General features: G+C 53.4%; 3 protein-coding genes across 7 annotated transcripts; 1 reads left to right on the plus strand and 2 right to left on the minus strand.

Moving 5' to 3' along the window:
- The first annotated feature begins 1318 nt into the window (after positions 1-1318).
- On the plus strand, positions 1319-5931 carry GALE (UDP-galactose-4-epimerase). 3 transcript variants are annotated; one of them, XM_027520535.1, is made up of 11 exons: positions 1319-1415; positions 3070-3284; positions 3443-3558; positions 3647-3760; positions 3970-4146; positions 4424-4537; positions 4615-4681; positions 4774-4859; positions 4970-5047; positions 5263-5377; positions 5548-5931. In XM_027520535.1, exons 2-11 carry the CDS (start codon positions 3164-3166, stop codon positions 5604-5606), a joined length of 1047 nt encoding a protein of 348 aa, XP_027376336.1. In that variant the 5' UTR covers positions 1319-1415; positions 3070-3163; the 3' UTR covers positions 5607-5931. The 3 variants fall into 3 exon arrangements, with proteins under 3 accessions (XP_027376336.1, XP_027376330.1, XP_027376344.1); XM_027520529.1 differs by having other exon boundaries at positions 1339-1439; XM_027520543.1 differs by having other exon boundaries at positions 1339-1426.
- Positions 5932-5984: 53 nt separating this feature from the next.
- On the minus strand, positions 5985-10426 carry LYPLA2 (lysophospholipase 2). 3 transcript variants are annotated; one of them, XM_027520570.1, is made up of 10 exons: positions 10309-10422; positions 8733-8836; positions 8458-8489; positions 8299-8364; positions 7771-7818; positions 7614-7684; positions 7399-7472; positions 7216-7317; positions 6942-7115; positions 5985-6862 (listed from the first exon to the last, which is right to left on the minus strand). In XM_027520570.1, exons 2-10 carry the CDS (start codon positions 8808-8810, stop codon positions 6812-6814), a joined length of 696 nt encoding a protein of 231 aa, XP_027376371.1. In that variant the 5' UTR covers positions 8811-8836; positions 10309-10422; the 3' UTR covers positions 5985-6811. The 3 variants fall into 3 exon arrangements, with proteins under 3 accessions (XP_027376371.1, XP_027376363.1, XP_027376357.1); XM_027520562.1 differs by having other exon boundaries at positions 8733-8889; XM_027520556.1 differs by having other exon boundaries at positions 7399-7684; positions 10309-10426.
- Positions 10427-12996: 2570 nt separating this feature from the next.
- Positions 12997-20740, minus strand: PITHD1 (PITH domain containing 1). The gene is made up of 6 exons (XM_027520582.1): positions 20433-20740; positions 19695-19738; positions 19246-19323; positions 15441-15545; positions 14688-14796; positions 12997-13924 (listed from the first exon to the last, which is right to left on the minus strand). The coding sequence occupies exons 1-6, from the start codon at positions 20628-20630 to the stop codon at positions 13823-13825; spliced, it is 636 nt and encodes a 211-aa protein (XP_027376383.1). The 5' UTR covers positions 20631-20740; the 3' UTR covers positions 12997-13822.
- Between the last annotated feature and the right edge of the window lie 417 nt (positions 20741-21157).

Raw genomic sequence — 21157 nt, forward strand, 5'->3', positions numbered from 1 at the left:
CACAAGGTCCTCTGGGCCAGGGCAGGCGGAGCTCTAGGCGCCCTGGGGACCAGGGGACCAGTCAGCATCCCTGGTGGACTCCAGCAGGCCCAGGGCACTCCAGGCTGTGGGACGCCCATGTGCCTTTCTTCCTCTGCTCCGGTTTCCTCATTCAGTATGTGTGTATGTTAGTGGCTCTGCTGCTGCTGCTGCTGCTAAGTCACTTCAGTCGTGTCCGACTCTGTGCGACCTCAGAGATGGCAGCCCACCAGGCTCCCCCGCCCCTGGGATTCTCCAGGCAAGAACACTGGAGTGGGTTGCCATTTCCTTCTCCAATGCATATAAGTGAAAAGTGAAAGGGAAGTCGCTCAGTCGTGTCCAACTCTTAGCGACCCCATGGACTGCAGCCCACCAGGCTCCTCCATCCATGGGATTTTCCAGGCAAGAGTACTGGACTGGGATGCCATTGCCTTCTCCTAATGTTAGTGGCTCAGTCGTGTCCAGTCGTGTCCAACTCTGCAACCCCACGGACTGCAGGCCACCAGGTTCCTCTGTCCATCAAAGAATACTGGAGTGGGTTGCCATATCCTTTTCCAGGAGAGTCTTCCCGACCCAGGGATGGAAATGGGGTCTCCTGAATTGCAGGCAGATTCTTTACCATCTGAGCCACCAGGGAAGCTCCTCATTCAGTATGTCACACCTTTATACCCACCATTCCTTAGCCCTCCCTTTATTTTAGAGAAACAGAACACTATTTTCTAGCCTACTATGGTAGGCAAGGTACAAACCGTTCCGCGAGGTTGGGGGCCACGGTGTGCGTGAAGGCTGAGCGCAGTCGGCGCTGTAATTCGTGTTTTAGTCTCAGGGCTCCCTCCAGCCCTTTGGCGGGGTTTTTAAACTAGATTTTCCAGAACGGCAGCCTATGAGAGACCCCGACCCACTGTTTTCCATCGGCGCCGCCCCTCCTGCCTCTCCCTTAAAGGGAGCCATCTACTTCACGCCAGGCTTACTAACAAAAGGTGGGAAACCTGGGGCGAGCGTGGAGCTGCGGTCTTCCGCGCCGCGCCCGGCTGTGGCTCCCACTGCAGGATGGCTGCCGGGCACCGCCGACGAGCCGCATCTCCCGAGGCGCAGCGCCTGCTTCCAGGGATCGGGACGGGGGAGCACGCCAGGTCTCGAGGGCCCGGGTGCCGACCGCGCCTTCCTCCGCCCACCGCCCGGGCACCGGTCACTACCGTCCTCTGCGGACTGTGCCGCGCAAGCGTCCTGGAGCCGCGGCGCTCTTGGTCCACCCGGCTCCCCGTACTGCCGGCTCCCGACCGACACGTTTCTTGGGGGCGTGACGGGGGTCGGGTCCAGGGCGGAGCGTCGGCTCTTAAAGGGACCGGTCACGGAGCACGGGAGGCGGCGCCGTTCGAGACTGCGCGGGGCGCGTGGTGCGGAGCAGGTTTGGGAAGCTGGTGAGGGGTGGGGCCGAGCGGGTTTGCGAGGGGCCGGGTGGTCCGCTGGGAGCGAGGGGGGAGTCTCGGGGGTCCGGGCTGCGTTCTGGGCAGAGTTCCGCCTACGCGGGCTCGCGCCCGCGGCTCCTAGCTCTCGCTGCCTTGGCCGGGGCGGCTAGGATTCATTCATTCCCGGCCGGGGGCCTCCTAGTTCTGCCCCCATTCAGCCACCGCCCGAATCCCCGGCCTGAGACTCTAGGGCACTCGAGCGCCCAAGGCCCTGCGCCCCCTCCCTTCCATTTTACGGATGGGGAAGACTGAGGCGACAGCTGACCATAGATCACCCCCGCGTGTCGGAGGGAGAGCAACCTCATTGGCCTTCCTGCCTCCCTGGAGGCCCCCGCCACCATTTTCGGGGGGCTTGCACACTGCTGGGTGCTCGGTGGGGCGGGGGCGGGGGCGGCTTCAAAGCCTAGGGCAAAGTCCGGCGGGAACCAGTGGGGGCAGGGGGCGAACTGCTCGGGGAGGGGCGGGACTAGGTCCAGATTCTAAACCCGCCGTCACTGGCTATGTGACTTACGCGTTACTTAACCTCTCTGACCTTAGTATCCTTCTCTGTAAACTAGCAGTAATAACACCTGCCTCTTTAGGACGTTGGAGGAATTCAGGGAGATAATGCAAAAGTGCCCAATACAGAGCCTGGCACGTAGCGGGATGAGTTCAGTCTAGTGGGTTAGGAGCTGTATGAACCCAGAACAGGATTAAGGCTGCTTGGAGGAAGGCGGCTGCGGGCCAGGCGGCCCCAGTGAAAGGCCTCACTGTCTGGACTTCCTCCCCTGCCAATCCCCCCCCCACCCCGCCCACCGTCTCTGCCCGCAGTTTGTTCAGGGCGGCGGTGCACACCTGGCAGTGAAATCTGGGGCCAAAGCCACGTCTACACCACCGTGTTGAGTGCCGCCTACAATTAGGCGGGATTCTTACCGCCAGGCCAGGAGTGGCATCCGCACTGGCTAAACCAGCCTGACCGACCTGGGGGTGGGGCCCACTCCAGGACTACAGTGCTGCAACCCCAGAGCTGGGCTCAGCCGCCGGGCAGAGGACCTACCCTGAGGCCATCTGCTGTATTTCCTGCCTCTCCCAGTTGACCTTTGTGGGAGAGGGTGCTTGGGGGGGGGGAGGGGGGCGTTGGGCAGGGAAAGCTGCTTACCCCAGGAGGTGTTAGTCACTGAACCAAGGAGCCAGTTTGTACCCAGTGGTGGCAGAGGGACTGGGGAGGTCTGGGTCTGAGCAGACAGACCTCTTCCTGGGCTCTTGCGAGTCCACTGCTGCTACCTCGATTCCTTCTGTCCAGAATTGTCCCATCTCCAGACGCCTCAGGGGAGCAATGTGGAGACTCGGGTTCCACCTTCCCAACCCCCAGTTAGGGCTGGAAGTTATGGCGCCTGTGCGTCCATCTCCACCTGTACCACAGGACGGACCTTTAGAATCTCGTCTGACCCGTACACGACCACATACTCATACAGCTATAAACTCCCTGTTACAGAGACGGAAACTAGGGCCAGGAGAGAACTGGTCTCCGAGGCCTAAGGCCAGAAAGTGATGCTCTCTGACCTTGGACCAGGGCTGACTCCAGACCCACCCTATTAACTAGGACACACCAGTCTCGGACGCCAGTTTCCAGGTTGAAGGAGGCTCTGAGCAGACAGCATCGGCCACTTCTGAGTCTCTCTCCTGAGCCAGGCATAATGGCAGAGAAGGTGCTGGTAACAGGTGGGGCTGGCTACATTGGCAGCCACACCGTCCTGGAGCTGCTGGAGGCGGGCTATTCGCCCATGGTCATTGACAACTTTCATAACGCCATTCGTGGTAAGTGGGGCAATGGGAGGGGGCCTGGGGCTCCAGGGCGGATGGAAGGGAAACCCTGGTTTCTAAATCCACCTCCAAGGGGTGTATGCCTGGCCAGTCCCTTGGGAACCCAGCTCCCCATCGCCTCTGATTTTGATGGCCTCCGTGTGCCCAACCAGGAGGGGGCTCCATGCCTGAGAGCCTGCGGCGGGTTCAGGATCTGACAGGCCGCTCTGTGGAGTTTGAGGAGATGGACATCTTGGACCAGGCAGCTCTACAACGTCTCTTTAAGAAGGTGGGCGCTTGGCAGGAAGGCAAGCAGTGAGCATTTCCAAGGGCCGGGCCTGTAAGCCACATCTGATCCCAGCTTTGCCACCCTGCAGCACAGCTTCATGGCAGTCATCCACTTTGCGGGGCTCAAGGCTGTGGGTGAGTCAGTGCAGAAGCCCCTGGATTATTACAGAGTCAACCTGACAGGAACCATCCAGCTTCTGGAGGTGAGACCTGGGCCAGGGCCAGACCCCGGGAGGGCCCGGGGCCAGGCAGGCAGTACCAAACACGGTAGCAGAGTCCAAGCTGGCTCACACACTGGACACGTCTTCAGCTCTCAGCCACAGTCTCCCCTTCTGTAAACGGGAACTTACACCTCAGCCCCCTCCACGTGTGGGGCAGGCAGGGGCCACTGACACCTCTCCTCTGTGGGCAGATCATGAGGGCCCATGGGGTGAAGAACCTGGTGTTCAGCAGCTCGGCCACCGTGTACGGGAACCCCCAATACCTGCCCCTGGACGAGGCCCACCCCACAGGTGGCTGTACCAACCCCTATGGCAAGTCCAAGTTCTTCATCGAGGAAATGATCCGGGACCTGTGCCAGGCAGACAAGGTAAGGGCCCCTTTTGCCTCAGCCTGGGCCCCACTCTTGGGCCCCTCACAGCCTGCCCCCTGAGCCCGAGGATGGGGTCCTGAGCCACCCTCCCTGAGGCCAAAGCTGGGGCTCAGGAAGCAGTGGTGACTTCAGGCCTTTTGGGGAGGGCTGGATCCCCTGCTCCTTTCTAAGGACAGAGAACGAGCAAGGTGGGGAGGTGGGGGAGGCAGCTCTGGATTCAGGTGGGCCATACAGCTTGCACCCCAATCCCGTCTGCCTGACTTGCATCCCACAGGCCTGGAATGCAGTGCTGCTGCGGTATTTCAACCCCATAGGCGCCCATGCCTCAGGCTGTATCGGCGAGGATCCGCAGGGCATCCCCAATAACCTCATGCCCTACGTCTCCCAGGTAAGGGAGAAGGGAAAGGAAGTGGGTGGGCTCCAGGGGTGAGGGCCAGGGAAGGGCTAACCTGACCTCCACCCCAGGTGGCAATTGGGCGACGGGAGGTACTGAATGTCTTTGGCAACGACTATGACACGGAGGATGGCACAGGTGAGTCCAGGAGCCGGAGGAGCCATGAGGGAGGCTGAGGTGGGACAGAGACTGTAATGGACCCCTCCCTGCAACCACTTCCTCCTCTGCAGGCGTCCGGGATTACATCCACGTCGTGGATCTGGCCAAAGGCCACATCGCAGCCTTGAGGAAGCTGAAGGAGCAGTGTGGCTGCCGGGTAGGGGAGAAGGGAAAAGTGGGGGAGACGAGACAGAGGCCAGGACCGATGGGGCCCAGAGGGAAGTCCGTCCACCCCCACCACAATCTCTGCCCTCCTTTCCTGGGCAGATCTACAACCTGGGCACGGGCACAGGCTATTCGGTGCTACAGATGGTCCAGGCCATGGAGAAGGCCTCTGGGAAGAAGGTAGGCTGGCAGCCCACCCTGCCCCACCCCCAGCCCCTCACACTGACATACCTGATGGGCACCTGAGTCCCGCTGTCTACTCGAGCCTGCCTGAGGCCTTGACGCCTGAGAGCGAGACCCTGCTCCACGCCTCCATTTCTGGAGGGCTGGTCAGCAACTTGGTGGCTTATGCCAGGGCTGGTTCAGCTAGGCTACACCCGCCCCCTCTCCTGCAGATCCCGTACAAGGTGGTGGCCCGGCGTGAAGGCGATGTGGCTGCCTGTTATGCCAACCCCAGCCTAGCCCTCAAGGAGCTGGGCTGGTCAGCAGCCCTAGGGCTGGACAGGATGTGTGAGTGCTCGCCCTAATCCCCGACCCTGGGTGCTTACCTGACCGCCGGGAGAGACTCGGGGGCCAGGAAAGGGCTACTGGGGTCCGGGCTGGCCCATCCTGGGCTGCCCAAGACGCTGCGGGCCCTGCACTCAGTGTGGCCCCTGAGTACGGACCTCGTCCCGTTCCAGGTGAAGATCTATGGCGCTGGCAGAAGCAGAATCCTTCAGGCTTTGGCACGCAGGCCTGAGACCCTGGCCTCCCACGGACCAGAAAAGGGAGAGAAGCAACTGCCTGCTCTCTAGCCTCTGGCAGGAACCCGGGGGCCCCAGAGGCTCCGCTACCTCGGACCCCAGCTGGGTCCACTGAGCCCGCCAGGCACAAGGCCAAGGTCTCCACTGACCAGGTATTGGGTCTATGTGCCACAGGGGCCAGGAACCCATGCAGACCACCAAGGCTGAGCGGTGTCAGCAGAGCCTTAAGACACGCCGAAGCCCCTCCTCCCAGGCGCTAATTTATACTGCTATGAAGGAGCATCCCAAAGTATTTAAAATAAACAGTTTTCTTACACTGGAGCAGATACTTGCACGTGGTCACACTCTACCCCTTGGATAGAATCGCCCAGGCCTGAGAGTTGAAGCAGTTTCTTTAATTTTATCGGAATCCAGGACACGACCAGAAAAACACCCGAAACTACATGGAGACAGAAGACGAGACACAAGACTCCTCCCAGCTCCCCAGACCTAGCGTGGGGACAACGTGGGGTGAAGCGGCTGGGGCAGACCTTGAGCCCCAGTCCAGCCCGGCAGGCTCCAGGCCCGCAGGTGGCAGAGGGTAATGGGGAGGCAGGGCCCAGCCCCCACATCAGAACGGCTGAGGGGAGGCCCCCTCGAAAGACTTGGCCCCGTCACCCACACTCCTGCGCAGGGGCAGGGAGCCCACAGCGGCCAGGGGTTGGGTCATGGACACATTCATGATTGAGAAGCAGCTAAAGTGGAGGCAGGAGACACACGATTATCTGGGCAGAATCAGTTGGGGAGAGGTGGAAGGAGGTGGGGCCTGGGAGGGCCCCATGGGCCAAACCCTGAGGTCACCGGAGGGGGCCCAAAGCGGGGCTAGTGAGTGAGGTCCTGAGTGAGTGGGTCAGCGGCTGGGTCCCTTTCTCCCGCTGCCTACAGCCCCTCCAATACTGCTGCCCGGGGGGTGGCCCCCACCTCCAGGGAAATGGGATAAGAAAGCAGCCCAGCCCCTGCAGCAGACAGCCAGGGGTCTGAAGCCAGGAAGGAGGGCCTGGCCAGGCTTTGGCCTGTCTGCCCCAGAGGCCTGTGAGAAGAGGGGATGGGTCCAGGAGGGTGAGAAAGGGGCTCGACCGGCTCAGATCCAAGATGGTGCCACGCGTGCCAAGTCCCCCCGCCCCGTGAGCGGGGGGACTGTGCTGGGGGACAGCAACTCTGGTTAGACAGGAGGCAGCAGCTTCTCGAGAAACTCCTTCACAGCTGCCATCTCCTGGGGGTGAGGAGGACTATGAGATGCGCCTGGCCAGAGGGAGATGGGCAGGGAGAGGAAGGAGCCCCTGCACACTGACCTGGGGACAGGAGCTGTGCATGACCCCTGGGTACGTCTTGAACTGGACCCTGGCAGGTGTGACAACGGACCGCAGCTTCTCGGCTGTCAGGGCCCCAAACCGTACAGGAACCATGGGGTCCAGCTCCCCATGGCACTGAAGGATGGTCAGGTCCTTGGCACTGCCGTTGGCTGCCTGTGGGCCAGACAGGAGGGCAAAATCCGGGGCTTGGGCACGATCCCCTCCCCAGCCCCAAGGAGACAGAGGGCAGGAACAGGGTCGTGGAGACACTCACCTGGGGGAAGGCCCGATGCAGAGGTAGCCAACAGCTCAATGCCACGATGCCAGCTAGAGGGTGGGGGCAGGTGAGGGCTGTGTAGAGGGACAGAGCTCCACCCTGGAGAAAGAAGAGAATGAGGGGTCACGAAGGGCACAGCTCAGCACCCATCATTCACCCCTGCCCTCTCTCTCCCCTCACCTGTGAAAAGCCTCCCAGGACGATCCGATTGGCAGGGATCCCGTTCTTCATCTCATGCTCAATCAAGGCCTTGACTGGGGGGAGGGGCATAACCAGGTCGGGGGAAAGCTGCTGGAGGGACTCCAGGAAGGGAACCAGACAAGAGGTTCTGCCCAGCACTTTCCTGGGGGGCCAAGGGGGAGAGGGAAGATGCCGAGGAGGGGCTGGGGCCTTACTGTTCTCTGCTGCTTTCTTGATGCCAGCCTCATCTTCTGGTGCGTCTGGACTCAGCCCCATCAGGTCAAACCTGGAGTAGAGGAGTTGGCAGCCACTGGGAGACCTAGGCTGGCCCCGGGCAGCTCCCTTGGCTCCTGTTCCCCTCCCCAAGCTCACCAGGAGGGCATCACCATCTTCATGTTGAGTGTCACAGGGATCCGAGGCCTGCGGAGGGGCAGCAAGGAGGACCGTCACGTGCAGGAAGGATGAGGCAGCCACAGCAGACAGCCCGGGAGGGGGCAGGGCAGCCCCTGGGGAACCCTCCCAGCGGGCAGGGCCTGTGTTTAAGGTGTTGCCAGGCAACCTGCCACGTAGGGCTGAAAGCTGTGGTTGGGGCATCAGCAGTAGCGATGGAGAAGCAGAGCCCAGCACTCGGTGTGACAGGGTTCCAGCTCAGTGGGTAAGTACTTGGGGAAGGGGAGCAGGGGGATCCTGGTCCTAGGAGTCTCGGGTCTAGGAGGCCCTGGGTTGGGGGCTGGGGCTGGACCCCGTTCCTGGGGGGTTCCACAGGAATGAAGGCTGAAAAGGGCCTTTTGGACCGCTCTGGGCCCCAGGCCCCAGCATGCAGCTGGCAGCAGAGAAGAGGCCTGGGACCACAGGACCACCCCCCTTCCTTCACCCCTCCCATGCTGCGGTGACACTCACGCATGGGGACAGATGTACTTGACGTGAGGGAGCCGGATGGTGGAGAGGGCGTCAGCCCAGCTGTGCCTGTAGGAGGGAAGGGAGAAAAGGCACCGATGTGGAGAGGGAAGGAGGAGGGCGCGGGCCTCCCCAGAAACACCCCCTCCCCAGCTCACTCACCCTGTGTCTCCAAGTCCATGTAAAAAAATAACCTGGAAGAGTTGGAGATGGGGAAGAGGGCAGTCATCATCCTGCCATCGCTCTCACTCTGCCCTCCAACCTCTGGTCACCCCTCTGTCACCCCCAAGGATCTGGGAGGGGGGGCACTGAGGGAGCAGCCCCCTGTCTCGCGGGGCTACTCCCCTCTCATCACTGCCACCTCCATTCTCCCCACACCCACTCCAGCCAGTTCCCAGGCGGCCTGGGGGCTGCGTGGGGTAGGAGAGGACCCTTACCGCAGCTGTTTCCCGCTCAGCTCCAGACACAGTGGCAGCGTCGGTGAGCAGGGGCACAGACATGGTGTTACCACACATACACTGCAGGGCTCCACGGCTGGGGCCTGTGCAAATGCCGGGCAGTGGTCAAGGGCAAGGCCAGGCAGCAGAGAGCATCCTGACCCAGGAGCAGAAACACAAACCAGGGCCATGAGCCCCTCAAGCGCCCTAGATGCTAGCTCCTGGACACAAAGGAAAGGCAGGCAGAAAAGTCCTGGGGCCAAGCGGGGAGAAAGTGTGCCTTCATTCCAGGGCAGAACAGCAGAGGCAGCCACCCCGGCAGCCCTAGGTCTGGCCCCCCACACAGCCTGAGCTTGGGCTGGAGGTGGGCAGAGGCTGGGCTCAGGAGCCTTGGTGGGAGGGGAGCCAGGGTCTCCCTGCAGCCTTCTCCCCACCCGACAGCCCTCAGCAGGTGACTGCCTCCTCTCCCTACTCTACAGCCATCTCCCTTCTCTAGAGAGCCCTGGATCCCCTTCTCCCAGCCCTACTGGGAAATGAAGGGGAGAAAAATGCCAGGGAAGGAGGCTTCGGGCCCCTACCCTCAACCCCACACACGATTTTGTCCAACCCCCTCCCATCCAGTCCTCCTCAACCATCTGAGAGCCCCTGGGGCTGCCCGTGTCCCCAGGAGGCACACGAACTCTGATCCACCGCCCACCCGCTAAATGACGCCCTCCATGCCCCTCCTGAAAGAGGCTACCTGCTGCTGCCCACCACTCCCAAACAGGTCCCCCCCACCCAGCTCGACCACGCTCCGGGATTCCCAAACACACAAAAGAATGTCAAGCTGGCGGGCTCCTCCCCATCCTTAGCATCCTCCAAACTCCCGGGAAGCTTCTGCTACCGGAGCCTAAGTGCCTACCCTTCCCGCCTGTGTCCACCCCTCCCACCCTACCAAAGGGCTTCCACCTTCCCCCTCGGACCTCCGAGTGCCCCTCTTCACAGGAGGATCCCTCCTCACCTCTGACCCCGGGGTCCCTCTGCCCACACAGGAATTCATCTTTTGCCCCAAGCTGGGATTCCCTTCCTTCCCCCCAACTGAGCAACTTCCAGCCCTCACCCTAGGTCGTTCCTCTCAGAGTGGTGCCTTCCCCCCTCGCAACCCCCGCGACCTGGGGTCTTCCACCCCACTAAAAACTTCCACCCTGATTCAGAGTCTCCCACTCCCCACAGTGGGAACTTCTGTTCTGACCGAGGGTCGCCCGCCTCACAGTGACATTCTGTATCCTGATCCCGGACCCACTTCTGCCCACACAGGGGCGTTCCACTTTTGACCCTGGAGAACACCCCCACCCCGCCCCACAGTGGGATTCTCCAATTTCCGACCCTGAAGCCCCTCTCGGCATACCCAGACCCCACCTTCTTCCCCGTCTCTACCCCGAAACTCCCCAAGACCGGCCGGCGCCTCTTCGCACCTCACTCCCCACCCCCATCCCTCACAATTGCGGTTGCCCCTCCTCTCTCGCCAGGACCCTCGTGGTGAAGCCGAGGCCACCCCAGTGCCCTTCCCCCGCCTGCTGGCCCCGGACCAGGGTACCTCCACTCCCTGGGGGGTTTCAAGACCTCTCGGGCGATTTTCTCCTCTTTCTCCGGCACAGACACACACACTCTTCCCCTCCTCGGCCGCCCCCGCCGGAACTTCCGTTCGAGTCCCGGGAACCCTGCCATCGCGCTGCCGGAAGTAGCCTGGCCAGCGCTACGGATCCCGGAAGTGGGCGTCAGGGTTTCTTCGGATGAGGGCTGCCATGTTGGGTACGGTGGGACGACTCCCCGTGATTAGGCCACGGAGTTTCCTCAGGGTCTAGACGACGCACCCGTGATTCCCACTTGCTACCACCACCCATGCGTCGGTCTCCTGAAGGAAACCTTCCTGAAGGAGAGGCATTCTTCCTGAGGCTAGAGGCATTCTCAAGCGTTGTTTCCCGCCTTCCCATCCATTATGGTCTTGGGGTACGCACCACTGGTCCTATTCCAGGATCATGGAGTCATACACTCCAGCTGACAAGACCCTTTGAGACTGTCTGGTCTTCCGGTCTTACTTTTAAAGATAAGAAAACAGGCTCAGGGGAGGGAAGTAAACAGCAATCTCAGGATTACTCTAATGCTGCCTCTGCACCTGCTTCCTGAGCTATAAAACGGCGGTAATAACCACCCTGCTTGCTTCGCAGCTTTGCTAAGGCTCAAATGAGGTCGTGTGGAAATGCTTTATAGTGTAAAATCACAGTGTGAGGACTTAATGACTCTAAAAAGGACCCTGGGAAAAGAAGGAACACTGGCATCAGCAGTGTCCGGGGCAACTGGTGAGGAATCGGAAGTGTTATCTTAGCTCTGTCCTCGGCAAGCTATGGCATGCAGACGGTGCACAAAATACTACCGTCGGGAGGCTCCAGTTGTTAACAAAAAGGGTTTCAGTTAGGGACCGCTGCGGTCGCTCTTTGCTCCTTGTTGCACCGGTAAAATGCAACGGGACTCAGGGCCCACATAAAGGCTGGAAGGGGTGGGAAGCTGAGTTGAAGGACCACGTCCCTGACAGCCTGTGGACATCCGCACACAGGAAATGAGTCAGCCCTCAGCAGCTCAGGACTCACTTGCCCAGTGTAACCTATGCTGATTTGTCTTTGAACTGAAAGAAAATAGTATCTGAAAGCTCAGCAAAGCACTTTTTCCCAAGATGGGCTTTGGCTTTAAGCGCTCAGCAGGTCAGAGGTGGCCCTGAACAGGAAAACTTTTGGTCCAGAGGTCCACAGCAGACCAAGGACCCAGGACTGGAAGGGGAATGAGTGGATGAAGACAACACACCTGCCCCTCTCCCAGACTCCTGGCTGGGTCTGCTTGTGGAAAAATAAGCAATTCCTCCTGCACCCCAATCACTTCAGACACTGTGGCAACTGGAGCAAACTCTTCAAGTCAGTTCAGTTCAGTCTCTCAGTCGTGTCAGACTCTTTGCGACCCCATGAATCGCAGCACACCAGGCCTCCCTGTCCATCACCAACTCCTGGAGTTCACTCAGACTCAGTCCAACAAGTCAGTGATGCCATCCAGCCATCTCATCCTCTGTCGTCCCCTTCTCCTCCTGACCCCAATCCTTCCCAGCATCAGAGTCTTTTCCAATGAGTCAACTCTTTGCATGAGGTGGCCAAAGTACTGGAGTTTCAGCTTTAGCATCATTCCTTCCAAAAAAAATCCCAGGGCTGATCTCCTTTAGAATGGACTGGTTGGATCTCCTTGCAGTCCAAGGGACTCTCGAGAGTCTTCTCCAACACCACAGTTCAAAAGCATCAATTCTTCGGCGCTCAGCCTTCTTCACAGTCCAACTCCCACATCCATACATGATCACTGGAAAAACCATAGCCTTGACTCTCCAAAGGGAAGCTCAAATTCAGAGGCCTTGCCCCAGAGGCTACCTATGACCAGTGCTTTAATAAGTGGGATTAATGAAGGGCTAGTCTGCTCTAACGTTTCTATCTTTATTTTCCCCCATTCCAAATTAAACAGTCATTCTTTTTTATCTCCAAATGACCCAAGTGACATAGAAAGCCTGTGGCAGAGTGAGTACTATCCTTAGTGCATCAAGAATAATGTTTGCATTCTGGTTGATTTCAGACTGCATATTTAGAAATTCTGAGGATTGACAGGCGTGGTGGTGGCAGACTTTCCCCAGGACAGGCTGGAGAAACAGGCTAACAACTGTGTGGGCTGATTCAGAGGAATTGTCTCAAAAGGATCAAATTCAACACTAATTCCCATTATCAAGTGTTTCTATTTTCTGCAAGGGAGAAAATACCATTTCAAATCTCTTTTAAGATACTTAAGTCCAACTGGTGTACTGACTTTCAAAACTTAAGTCCAAAGTCTTGGGTCTACCTTCAGACTGTATCTGCTACTCACTGAATTTCCTCACTGTTTCTTCTGATGAACTCGAGAATCTGTTCTCCCTTATTTTTGTAAACTTCACCCCACAAGTTACTTCCTTACATGAGCAAGGAAATGTAAGGGTTTTAACCTCAGCTTCTTTACAAAATGTGGGTTAGTGGGTGTAGGAGTGTTTTTACCCTACTATACAGAATGCGGCCTGACCTTTCCTAGAGACACTAATCTAGTGTTGATACAATTGTGGCACTTATGATCTACCTAGTCCAAAATAACAAAGAGATTTCAAAATTTCATACAGTTCTCAACAAAGGCTTCATAATTACTACTAAGATCACAAACGAATATACAAACATTAAGTCTGGCAAGGATTTATTAGGAAGCTTATTAGTCACAGTGAATAAAAAGCCATGAACAGAAGAACTGAGATCTCCAAATTCTGCCATTGGGCTTACAACACTAGTTAAAAGCTGATAAACATTAAGGATGTCCCAAAGAGAAGCACATCAAAGTCCCAATCTTACCCTGACCAGGATACCCACACAGAAACAATGCTCTCCTCAGACTGCTTACCTGGGCAACAGGAAAAAAAGACCCTCCCAAGCTATTAAGCAACATCAGGAGATTTCTGCTCTTCAAGCTATAATACGGGACACTGGTGCATGACAGACAACTCCAAGCTGGGCAACTTGACAAGAATGTTGAAAGATGACAGGGAGAAGGAGCAAGCAAGGACAAGTATTTCTAGCTGGAGACCCTCCTGATGGTTAATACAAACACAATGCTTAGGCTTCAGAAAGTTTACTGCAGCCCAGGAATAGTTTCCATTTTAAAAACAAGTCACACAATAATCCTGCCACAAAGCAACAAGACACTTGGGATCCCATGGCCACATAAACTGGGAAGGCAGGCATTATCCACGGCCGCCAGGTACTGACCAGCCCAAGACCCAATTTCTAGGGGCCCTAGAGAACCACGATTGTTCCTTGGCACCCACACAACCCTTCCTGGGGGTGCGGTGTCTTCCATAGGCCAGGTTTTTGCAGCAAGCCCCAGAGACAAAGCTTGGTAGAGGCTGTGGCAGCCAACTCTCTTTGGAGCCCCATCTCTCTTTGTCCTTCCCAACAGGATGTCATACTTCTTCACCAACACAACACCTCTGTGGGAGTCGTGGCCAGCCCTTAGGAAATAAAGTGTGTCTGTGGGGTAACCTGATGGACCTTGTGGTCAGCTGGGTTGGCTGATGCTTCATAATTGCAGATGGTCACCTCATGTCGGCGAAGCTGCAAGAAAATTAAGAGGCTGGGTCAGCTGGCCACTTCCCAGACCATACACTGGAGTAGTCCTTATTCAGGTTCATTTCTAGACATCATCCTCTAATTTCATCCCCGTTCTGATGTTTTTTATCCTGAGAACTCTGCACTGTGTGCTCAGCTGCGTCTGACTCTTTGAGACCCTATGAACTGCATCATCCCACCAGGCTCCTCTGTCCATGGGATTTCCCAGGCAGAATACTGGAGTGGGTTGCCATTTCCTCCTCCAGGGGATCTTCCCGACTCAAGGACTGAACTCACGTCTCCTGAAGCTCCTACATTGGCAGGTGGATTCTTTACCACTGAGTCACCTGGGAAGCCCGTGAGAAGCCTGGATAAGATCAAATCACTGATTCACCCTGTAACTTAGAAGATTCATTTCTCCACTATAATGGAGGCACCATTAGAAGAAGAACGTGTCTATCTTGTTTATCGCCCTATCTCTGTTGCCTGGAACAAGAAAAGTTATTAACAATGTTAAATCAAGGAAAGAATTTTAAGGTGAAAAACCAAATTGATATCAACTGTTTTATTTCAACTCCCTTAAAATTCCTATAGCCTGTCAAATGAGATAGTTTACAGTGATGAAACCATGAAATATTATAGACTCAAAAAAATCAATGTCTCACTTGCTCTTTTTCCTTTCCTTCAAGCTCCTACTAACACAGCCTATAGCTACAAACACATATGTGCACATCATGGAAGGGCAAGAACATTTCCAACCCCATCTTACCTCAGTCCATTCTCCTCTCAGGCCAATATAAAAGACCTTTGTGGTATCGGCTCCAAAGTTTTTTGAAATATGAATTGAGAGATGATAGACATTTGAAAAACGAGAAATTCTAGAGGATGAAGGAGTAGAGAAAGAAGACAACAATTAGAGGTCAGTGAGCCTGCTCACCACCATGTTAAAAATGTCAATTCCAGCTCCATCTTGTGGTAAAACCCAGGCAAATGTCAGAGAATAATCTTGGGGTCTTACGTCTCATTCTTCTCCTCTGGACAAGCAATTAATACAGTGAACATTTACTGAAATCGGCCAGATCTGGTCCAAGGCAATAGGGACGAAAAATAATCAATACTGCCCCCACTGTGCGGTTACACAGGGATTTGAAAGCAAGCTCAAAAAAGAAATCAGTGAAGAGATATGTGGTCATATGTAACTTGGCTGCTGTAAGCCCACTATGCAAAGAGCAATTCTGAAAACATTTTTCCTAAGACCACCCTAGGAGCTCATTCAGATCTGTCAATTGATTCCAGGTTAACAAGTCTGTGGCTTGCACTGAAACTCTGCCAAAATTTGACCAAGCCTAGGATCAGGACTCTCCACCATTTTAACTTGTTTCTGATGCTAAGACAGCAGAAGACCAGCCAAAACCAAATCGCAAGCCCAGTAAGCACTAATGCACCGATGCTCCCTGCAAACAAGGGAGTACCTGCTATTCTCAGGAGAAGCCAGAGGGTGGAAAAGAGGCCCAGTGCTTACTTTGTAGCATACTCTAATTCCCCTGTAAGATCCCGGTTCAGACTAAAGGTCTGATCTGGCTCCCTGTCTGTATCATCAAAGGACATCTGTGGAATGTTCTTGTACCTGAGAAAGGAAAGGGGAGAAAAATCAAGAAATATGCATTATCACATTTTTCAGGTTCTCAAAACTTCCTACTGACTCCCCTCAGTTCTATCAAAAGGAGATAAAATTTTAGAAATGACATTTTACTGGCATTTATACACAAATATCTTTAACCCAGCAAGAAAAGAGCTGAGAACTGCAACACAAGCCAATAACATCTTTGAGTGGGTTAAGATCACATGAGAAGCAAAACACAAAGAGACAGCTCAAACTGGTCACAGGCAGCAAATGCATGGAGAAAATAAGCAACTCAGCACATTCGGACCAAGCTGAGGATGTTAAATAAAACAGCTTACTCATGGGGAAAAAAATACTTTGGCAGAAACATATTAAACACAGTTAAGAGATAAGATCAGGTAACCCAACATTCAGTCTTTCCTCTCTGTCCAAAATTATCCTATATACCGAGTCACCTTACAATTCTTAAAAAAAAAAAATACAACCAGGGGATTTCCATTCTGAAAAGGGTATAAAAGGCCATCAACTCACAAGGGGCTTTGGAAAGTCAAGTAAAACTGCTAATGAGGAAAAAAATTTTTTTTCAAAGACATATCTAAGGAAGACCAGTCTCCTCTGTAACTCACAAATTCTAAAAGACTGAGCCATACACCTCAATCTCTAGAGTGAACACACCCACATGGGATGGGTCTAGATATCAGCTACAGCAAAACGCATGCAATATAAGAAAGCAAATGTTTGCTTCAAAGTGTTTCTAAGAATGATGCACAGCATAGTACTACTACCAACAGTAAACATTTATAAGCAGCATTATGGGAGGCAGTGCTCTGAAGCCAGACTTCCCAAGTTTAAAGCCTGAGTCACTGACCAGCTGTGTAATTTTGGGCAAGTGATTTAACCTCTCTCTTAGTTCCTCATCTGTAAAATGGGATTAGTGATAGTGCATATCCCATACAGCTGACGTGGATGTTAAACTGAACCAGTTTTAAGAGACACGTTAAAAATTTCTACTACTGAAAATTTCAAACATACACAAAAATAGAGAGAAAAATATAATGAACCTTCATATACTTATTACTAAGTTTCAATAACCAACATTAAGCCAATTTTGCCTATCGCCCCCATTTTGTGTGCGCTTGATCCTTTTTTGAGGGGAGGAGTAAACTGTCAAATGATTGTTTTTTGGTGGGGCTTTTTTGTTATTGTTTTTTCCAACTTATTTATTTTTGGCTTCACTAAGTGGCACGTGGGAATCTTAGTTCCCTGACCAGGGATCAAACCCATGTCCCATGCAGTGGAAGTACCGATTCTTAACCACTGGACCACCAAGAAAATCCCTATGCTTGATATTTTAAAGCAATCCCAAACATATCATTTCACTCGTAAGTATTTTTGTATATATCTTTATAGAGTAAGGACTTCTTAAAAAACCTATGATCATTTCAGTTCAGTTCAGTCGCTCAGTTGTGTCCGACTCTTTGCGACCCCATGAATCGCAGCACACCAGGCCTCCCTGTCCATCACCAACTCCCGGAGTTCACTCAGACTCACGTCCATTGAGTCAGTGATGCCATCCAGCCATCTCATCCTCTGTCGTCCCCTTCTCCTCCTGACCCCAATCCCTCCCAGAATCAGAGTCTTTTCCAATGAGTCAACTCTTCGCATGAGATGGCCAAAGTACTGGAGTTTCAGCTTTAGCATCATTCCTACCAAAGAACACCCAGGACTGATCTCCTTTAGAATGGACTGGTTGGATCTCCTTGCAGTCCAAGGGACTCTCGAGAGTCTTCTCCAACACCACAGTTCAAAAGCATCAATTCTCTGGCGCTCAGCTTTCTTCACATCCAACTCTCACATCCATACATGACTACTGGAAAAACCACAGCCTTGACTAGACGGATCTTTTTTTGGCAAAGTAATGTCTCTGCTTTTTAATATGCTATCTAGGTCGGTCATAACTTTCCTTCCAGGAGTAAGCGTCTTTTAATTTCATGGCTGCAATCACCATCTGCAGTGATTACTATTTTACAATTAACAGTTTAACAATTAGCAATAATTCTTTAATATATCTAACAACTAGTCTGTGTTCAAATTTCACTGATTTAAGTCTGAATTTAACTTTTCTAGATGTGTCAATGACATGTCATAGTTGAACAGATGCTATGTATTTCTTTATCATTGGTTCACAAAATAATGGTGCATTTTATAATCAATGATATCTTAGATTTAATAAAGTACAAAGTGCTTAGAATGGAGGGCTATGTAAGTATTTGCACCTGGGGTGCAAGACTGGGGACATACTAGGGAATTCCCTGGTGGTCCAGTGGTTAGGATTCTGCGCTTTCACTGCCAAAGGCCTGGGTTCAATCCCAGATCTGGGAACTAAGATCCCATAAGCTGTGCGATGGAGCCCCCAAAATACCCCCCAACATACACCAGAAACAAAACTGGGCACATACTACCTTCCAGATTTCTTCTAAGCTCTTCATATGTTACAGCTCATTTCTCTCCACAATCTTAAGAGGTTCCAACTATTATTACCATTTTACATGTGAAAAAATGGAGATATAGAAAACTATACTGCCCAAAGACATGCAGCTAGCAAGTGGCACAGCCAGAATCTGAACTCCAGTTTATCCCAGAGCCCACTCTTAACCAGAATGCAGCACGGATGTCTAGTCTTGTCCAGCCAATCCATCTCCCAAGTAAATGAGTCTCAAAAAGCATCAACTCAAATCCACTTCATTTCCTTAAAATCATTAAATATGTGGGTTTGCTTTCCAATTCATGTTTCTAACATTCAAAAATAAGGTCCAGTTCTTAAATCTTTCACTTAAATTGATCGATTTTTCAGAAGAACTTCTTATGTAAAGTTCTTCTGATTTCTGTTTCTCCAGCACAAGTGGTGTCCCCCTTCTTCTAGAAAGGCTGCACTGAAATAAGGCAGCTTGTCAGAAAGGGAGTACTAGCTCTGGTATCAACTGATTCAGTGTTATAACGAGGTACATGTGTGTGTATACTTCATTTGCTCAGTCCTGTCCGACTCTTTGTGACACCATGGACTGTGTCCCACCAGGCTCCTCTGTCGATGGAATTTTCCAATCAAGAATCTGGAGTGGGTTGCCATTTGCTACTCTAGGGGGATCCTCCCAACCCAGGGATTAAATCAATGCGTCTGCTGCACTGGCAGGCAGATTCTTTACCACTATGCCACGTGGGAAGCTGCTACAAGAGTTATATTGAACTTTGCTAACTAAAGGCCACGCAAACTCAGCTGGAGTTATTCCATCTCAACAAAACACACAGAAAGATTGTAATTGTCTAAAACAGTAAGGGAAAACGTTGAGGCTAACCCCAAGAGTAGAGTCCTTAAAAATAATTTGAGATCTGCAGCTGGGTTATTAAGAAAATTGCAAAGTCATCAACAGCTGGCATTTAGAGGATGCTCTCTGAATGAATGGTGCCACAAGTACTTTGAAAAGAGACAAGCTGCTGGTCCAAAAGATACCTAATCTAAAAATGTCGTTAATTCAGAAAGAGATTAGTGTATTCTGATGCAGAACAAATATGACTTTTTTTTTAAGAGGAGGGGATATTTAACCCAGTAAAAAGAAAAAATTTTGCCAATCTGGAATAAAGCACTGTCAGAGACCAGAGAAAAAGGGACAGAAGCTTCTTGAGGGCCAAGACCCTTGCCACTTACAGTCTCATCTCAGAGGGGTGTGAGTCATCATCTTCTCCCATTATAATAATGCCTTTTAGCTTGACATTGCCTGTAAATCTGCCAGAATGCAAAAACAGAGGGTTGTCAACCTGGGTTAGAGTCTCTGCTGAGCTGCGTGACCCTGGGCAAGACCCTTCCCCTTTCTGGGCTTCAGTTTACTCCCCTGTCAGACTTGTACTAAATAATTTCTAAGATCCTGTCTGCCTCTGGCATTCTGCCGTTACCTTGACCTCTCAGTTATGTTTTAACAAATGTCTTTTTTTACACCAGGAAAAGTTTTGATCCTTTCCTACTCACACACCCACCTCAGTAACTTAGCCCATTTCTAGAAACAGATGTGTGCTCTCGATATAACTACTGAATGAATCCTGATAAAGCAACTGGGTTCAGCCTATTTAGCCTGAGGCAAGCACCAAGGAAATACTTACGGAATATTAAACAGAAGCTCTTCATCTGCATCACTTTCAACAAACTGGAGGGGAGAGGAGAAAGCAACAAATATTTGCTGAGCACCCACAATTTCAGGCATTTTCCACCCTGTTTTACAACTGGCATGCAATGCAAATAGTCAACCTCCCTCTGTTCTCCAGCACATACTAAATTCCAGGGCCGACTAGTCTCCTGAAATTGTGTGCAAAGATCTGTACCTCTGCGGTCAACAACTTTCAAATGGCTCTGCAACCCCACAATGTTACCATTATTACATTATTACATATTATTACATTATTACCATTATTACAATGTTACCATGCTCTAGATAGGATCACGTGCTTCATCTCCCAAAGACTGGTCTTTGGTCTTCATCAGGTGGTTAAGTTGATCAGGCAGCCATCGGGACCAGTGGTCAAACGATAAGGAACACGCCCTCGTGGACATGCTCCCTCACTAACCCCTCCCTAATCCCTGGAACTGCACGCTGGCCGTGTAAAAGCAAAGCGCCCCTTCCCGTCTCTGGTCCTCAGTTCCCCGACCTGCAAGATGGGGAGATTCAACCCTATTCCCCTCTCAAAGGGCTGGAAGGAGACGGGCATGGGAAAGCGCCTGGCAATCGGGCCGCGGTTATTTTTAACTTCAGGAACTAGGCTGACAGAGCAGCCGGGTGGCCTGAGGCCCCGCGCAGGTCTCTGCCTCGCCTCGGCCGCCCGCCCAGGCCCCCGAAGGCCCACCTTAGAACGGTCCGTCCGCTCCTCCCACGGCTTGAAGACGCCGCGGCCGCTGCCCTCGCGGCTCTCGTTGAGGCACTGCAGCCGCTCCAAGTCGATGCGTAGGTACAGGCCGTAGGCCAGGCCGCGCTGCTCGGGCGGCTCCTCCCGTTCTGCGGCGCAGTGGCAGCCGCCCCCGCCGTGGCTGTGACCGTGCGACATGGCGACACCACCGCCTGCGCGTCCCCTCGGCCCTGCAGCCGTCGCCGCCGCTCCCCGCGACTCGCTCTTTTCGCTCTGGCCGCCAAGCGCGCCGCTGCCGCCGCGTCGTAAAAGGCGCCCCTGAGCGGCGCATGCGCGTGGGAAGAAGAGGGCGGGGCTTGGAGAGGGCGGGGTTCGGAGAGGATGGACGTTCGCTTAAAGCGCTTCCCAGTTGAGTTCTGTCGCTCAGTCGTGTCCGACTCTTTGCGACCCCATGAGTTGCAGCACGCCAGGCCTCCCTGTCCATCACCAACTCCTGGAGTTCATTCAAACTCACGTCCATCGAGTCGGTGATGCCTTCCAGCCATCTCATCCTCTGTCGTCCCCTTCTCTTCCTGCCCCCAATCCCTCCCAGCATCAGAGTCTTTTCCAATGAGTCAACTCTTCTCATGAGGTGGCCAAAGTACTGGAGTTTCAGCTTCAGCATCATGCCTACCAAAGAAATCCCAGGGCTGATCTCCTTTAGAATGGACTGGTTGGATCTCCTT

This window comes from Bos indicus x Bos taurus, chromosome 2 (genome assembly GCF_003369695.1).
Source record: "Bos indicus x Bos taurus breed Angus x Brahman F1 hybrid chromosome 2, Bos_hybrid_MaternalHap_v2.0, whole genome shotgun sequence".
Taxonomy (NCBI): Eukaryota; Metazoa; Chordata; class Mammalia; order Artiodactyla; family Bovidae; genus Bos; species Bos indicus x Bos taurus.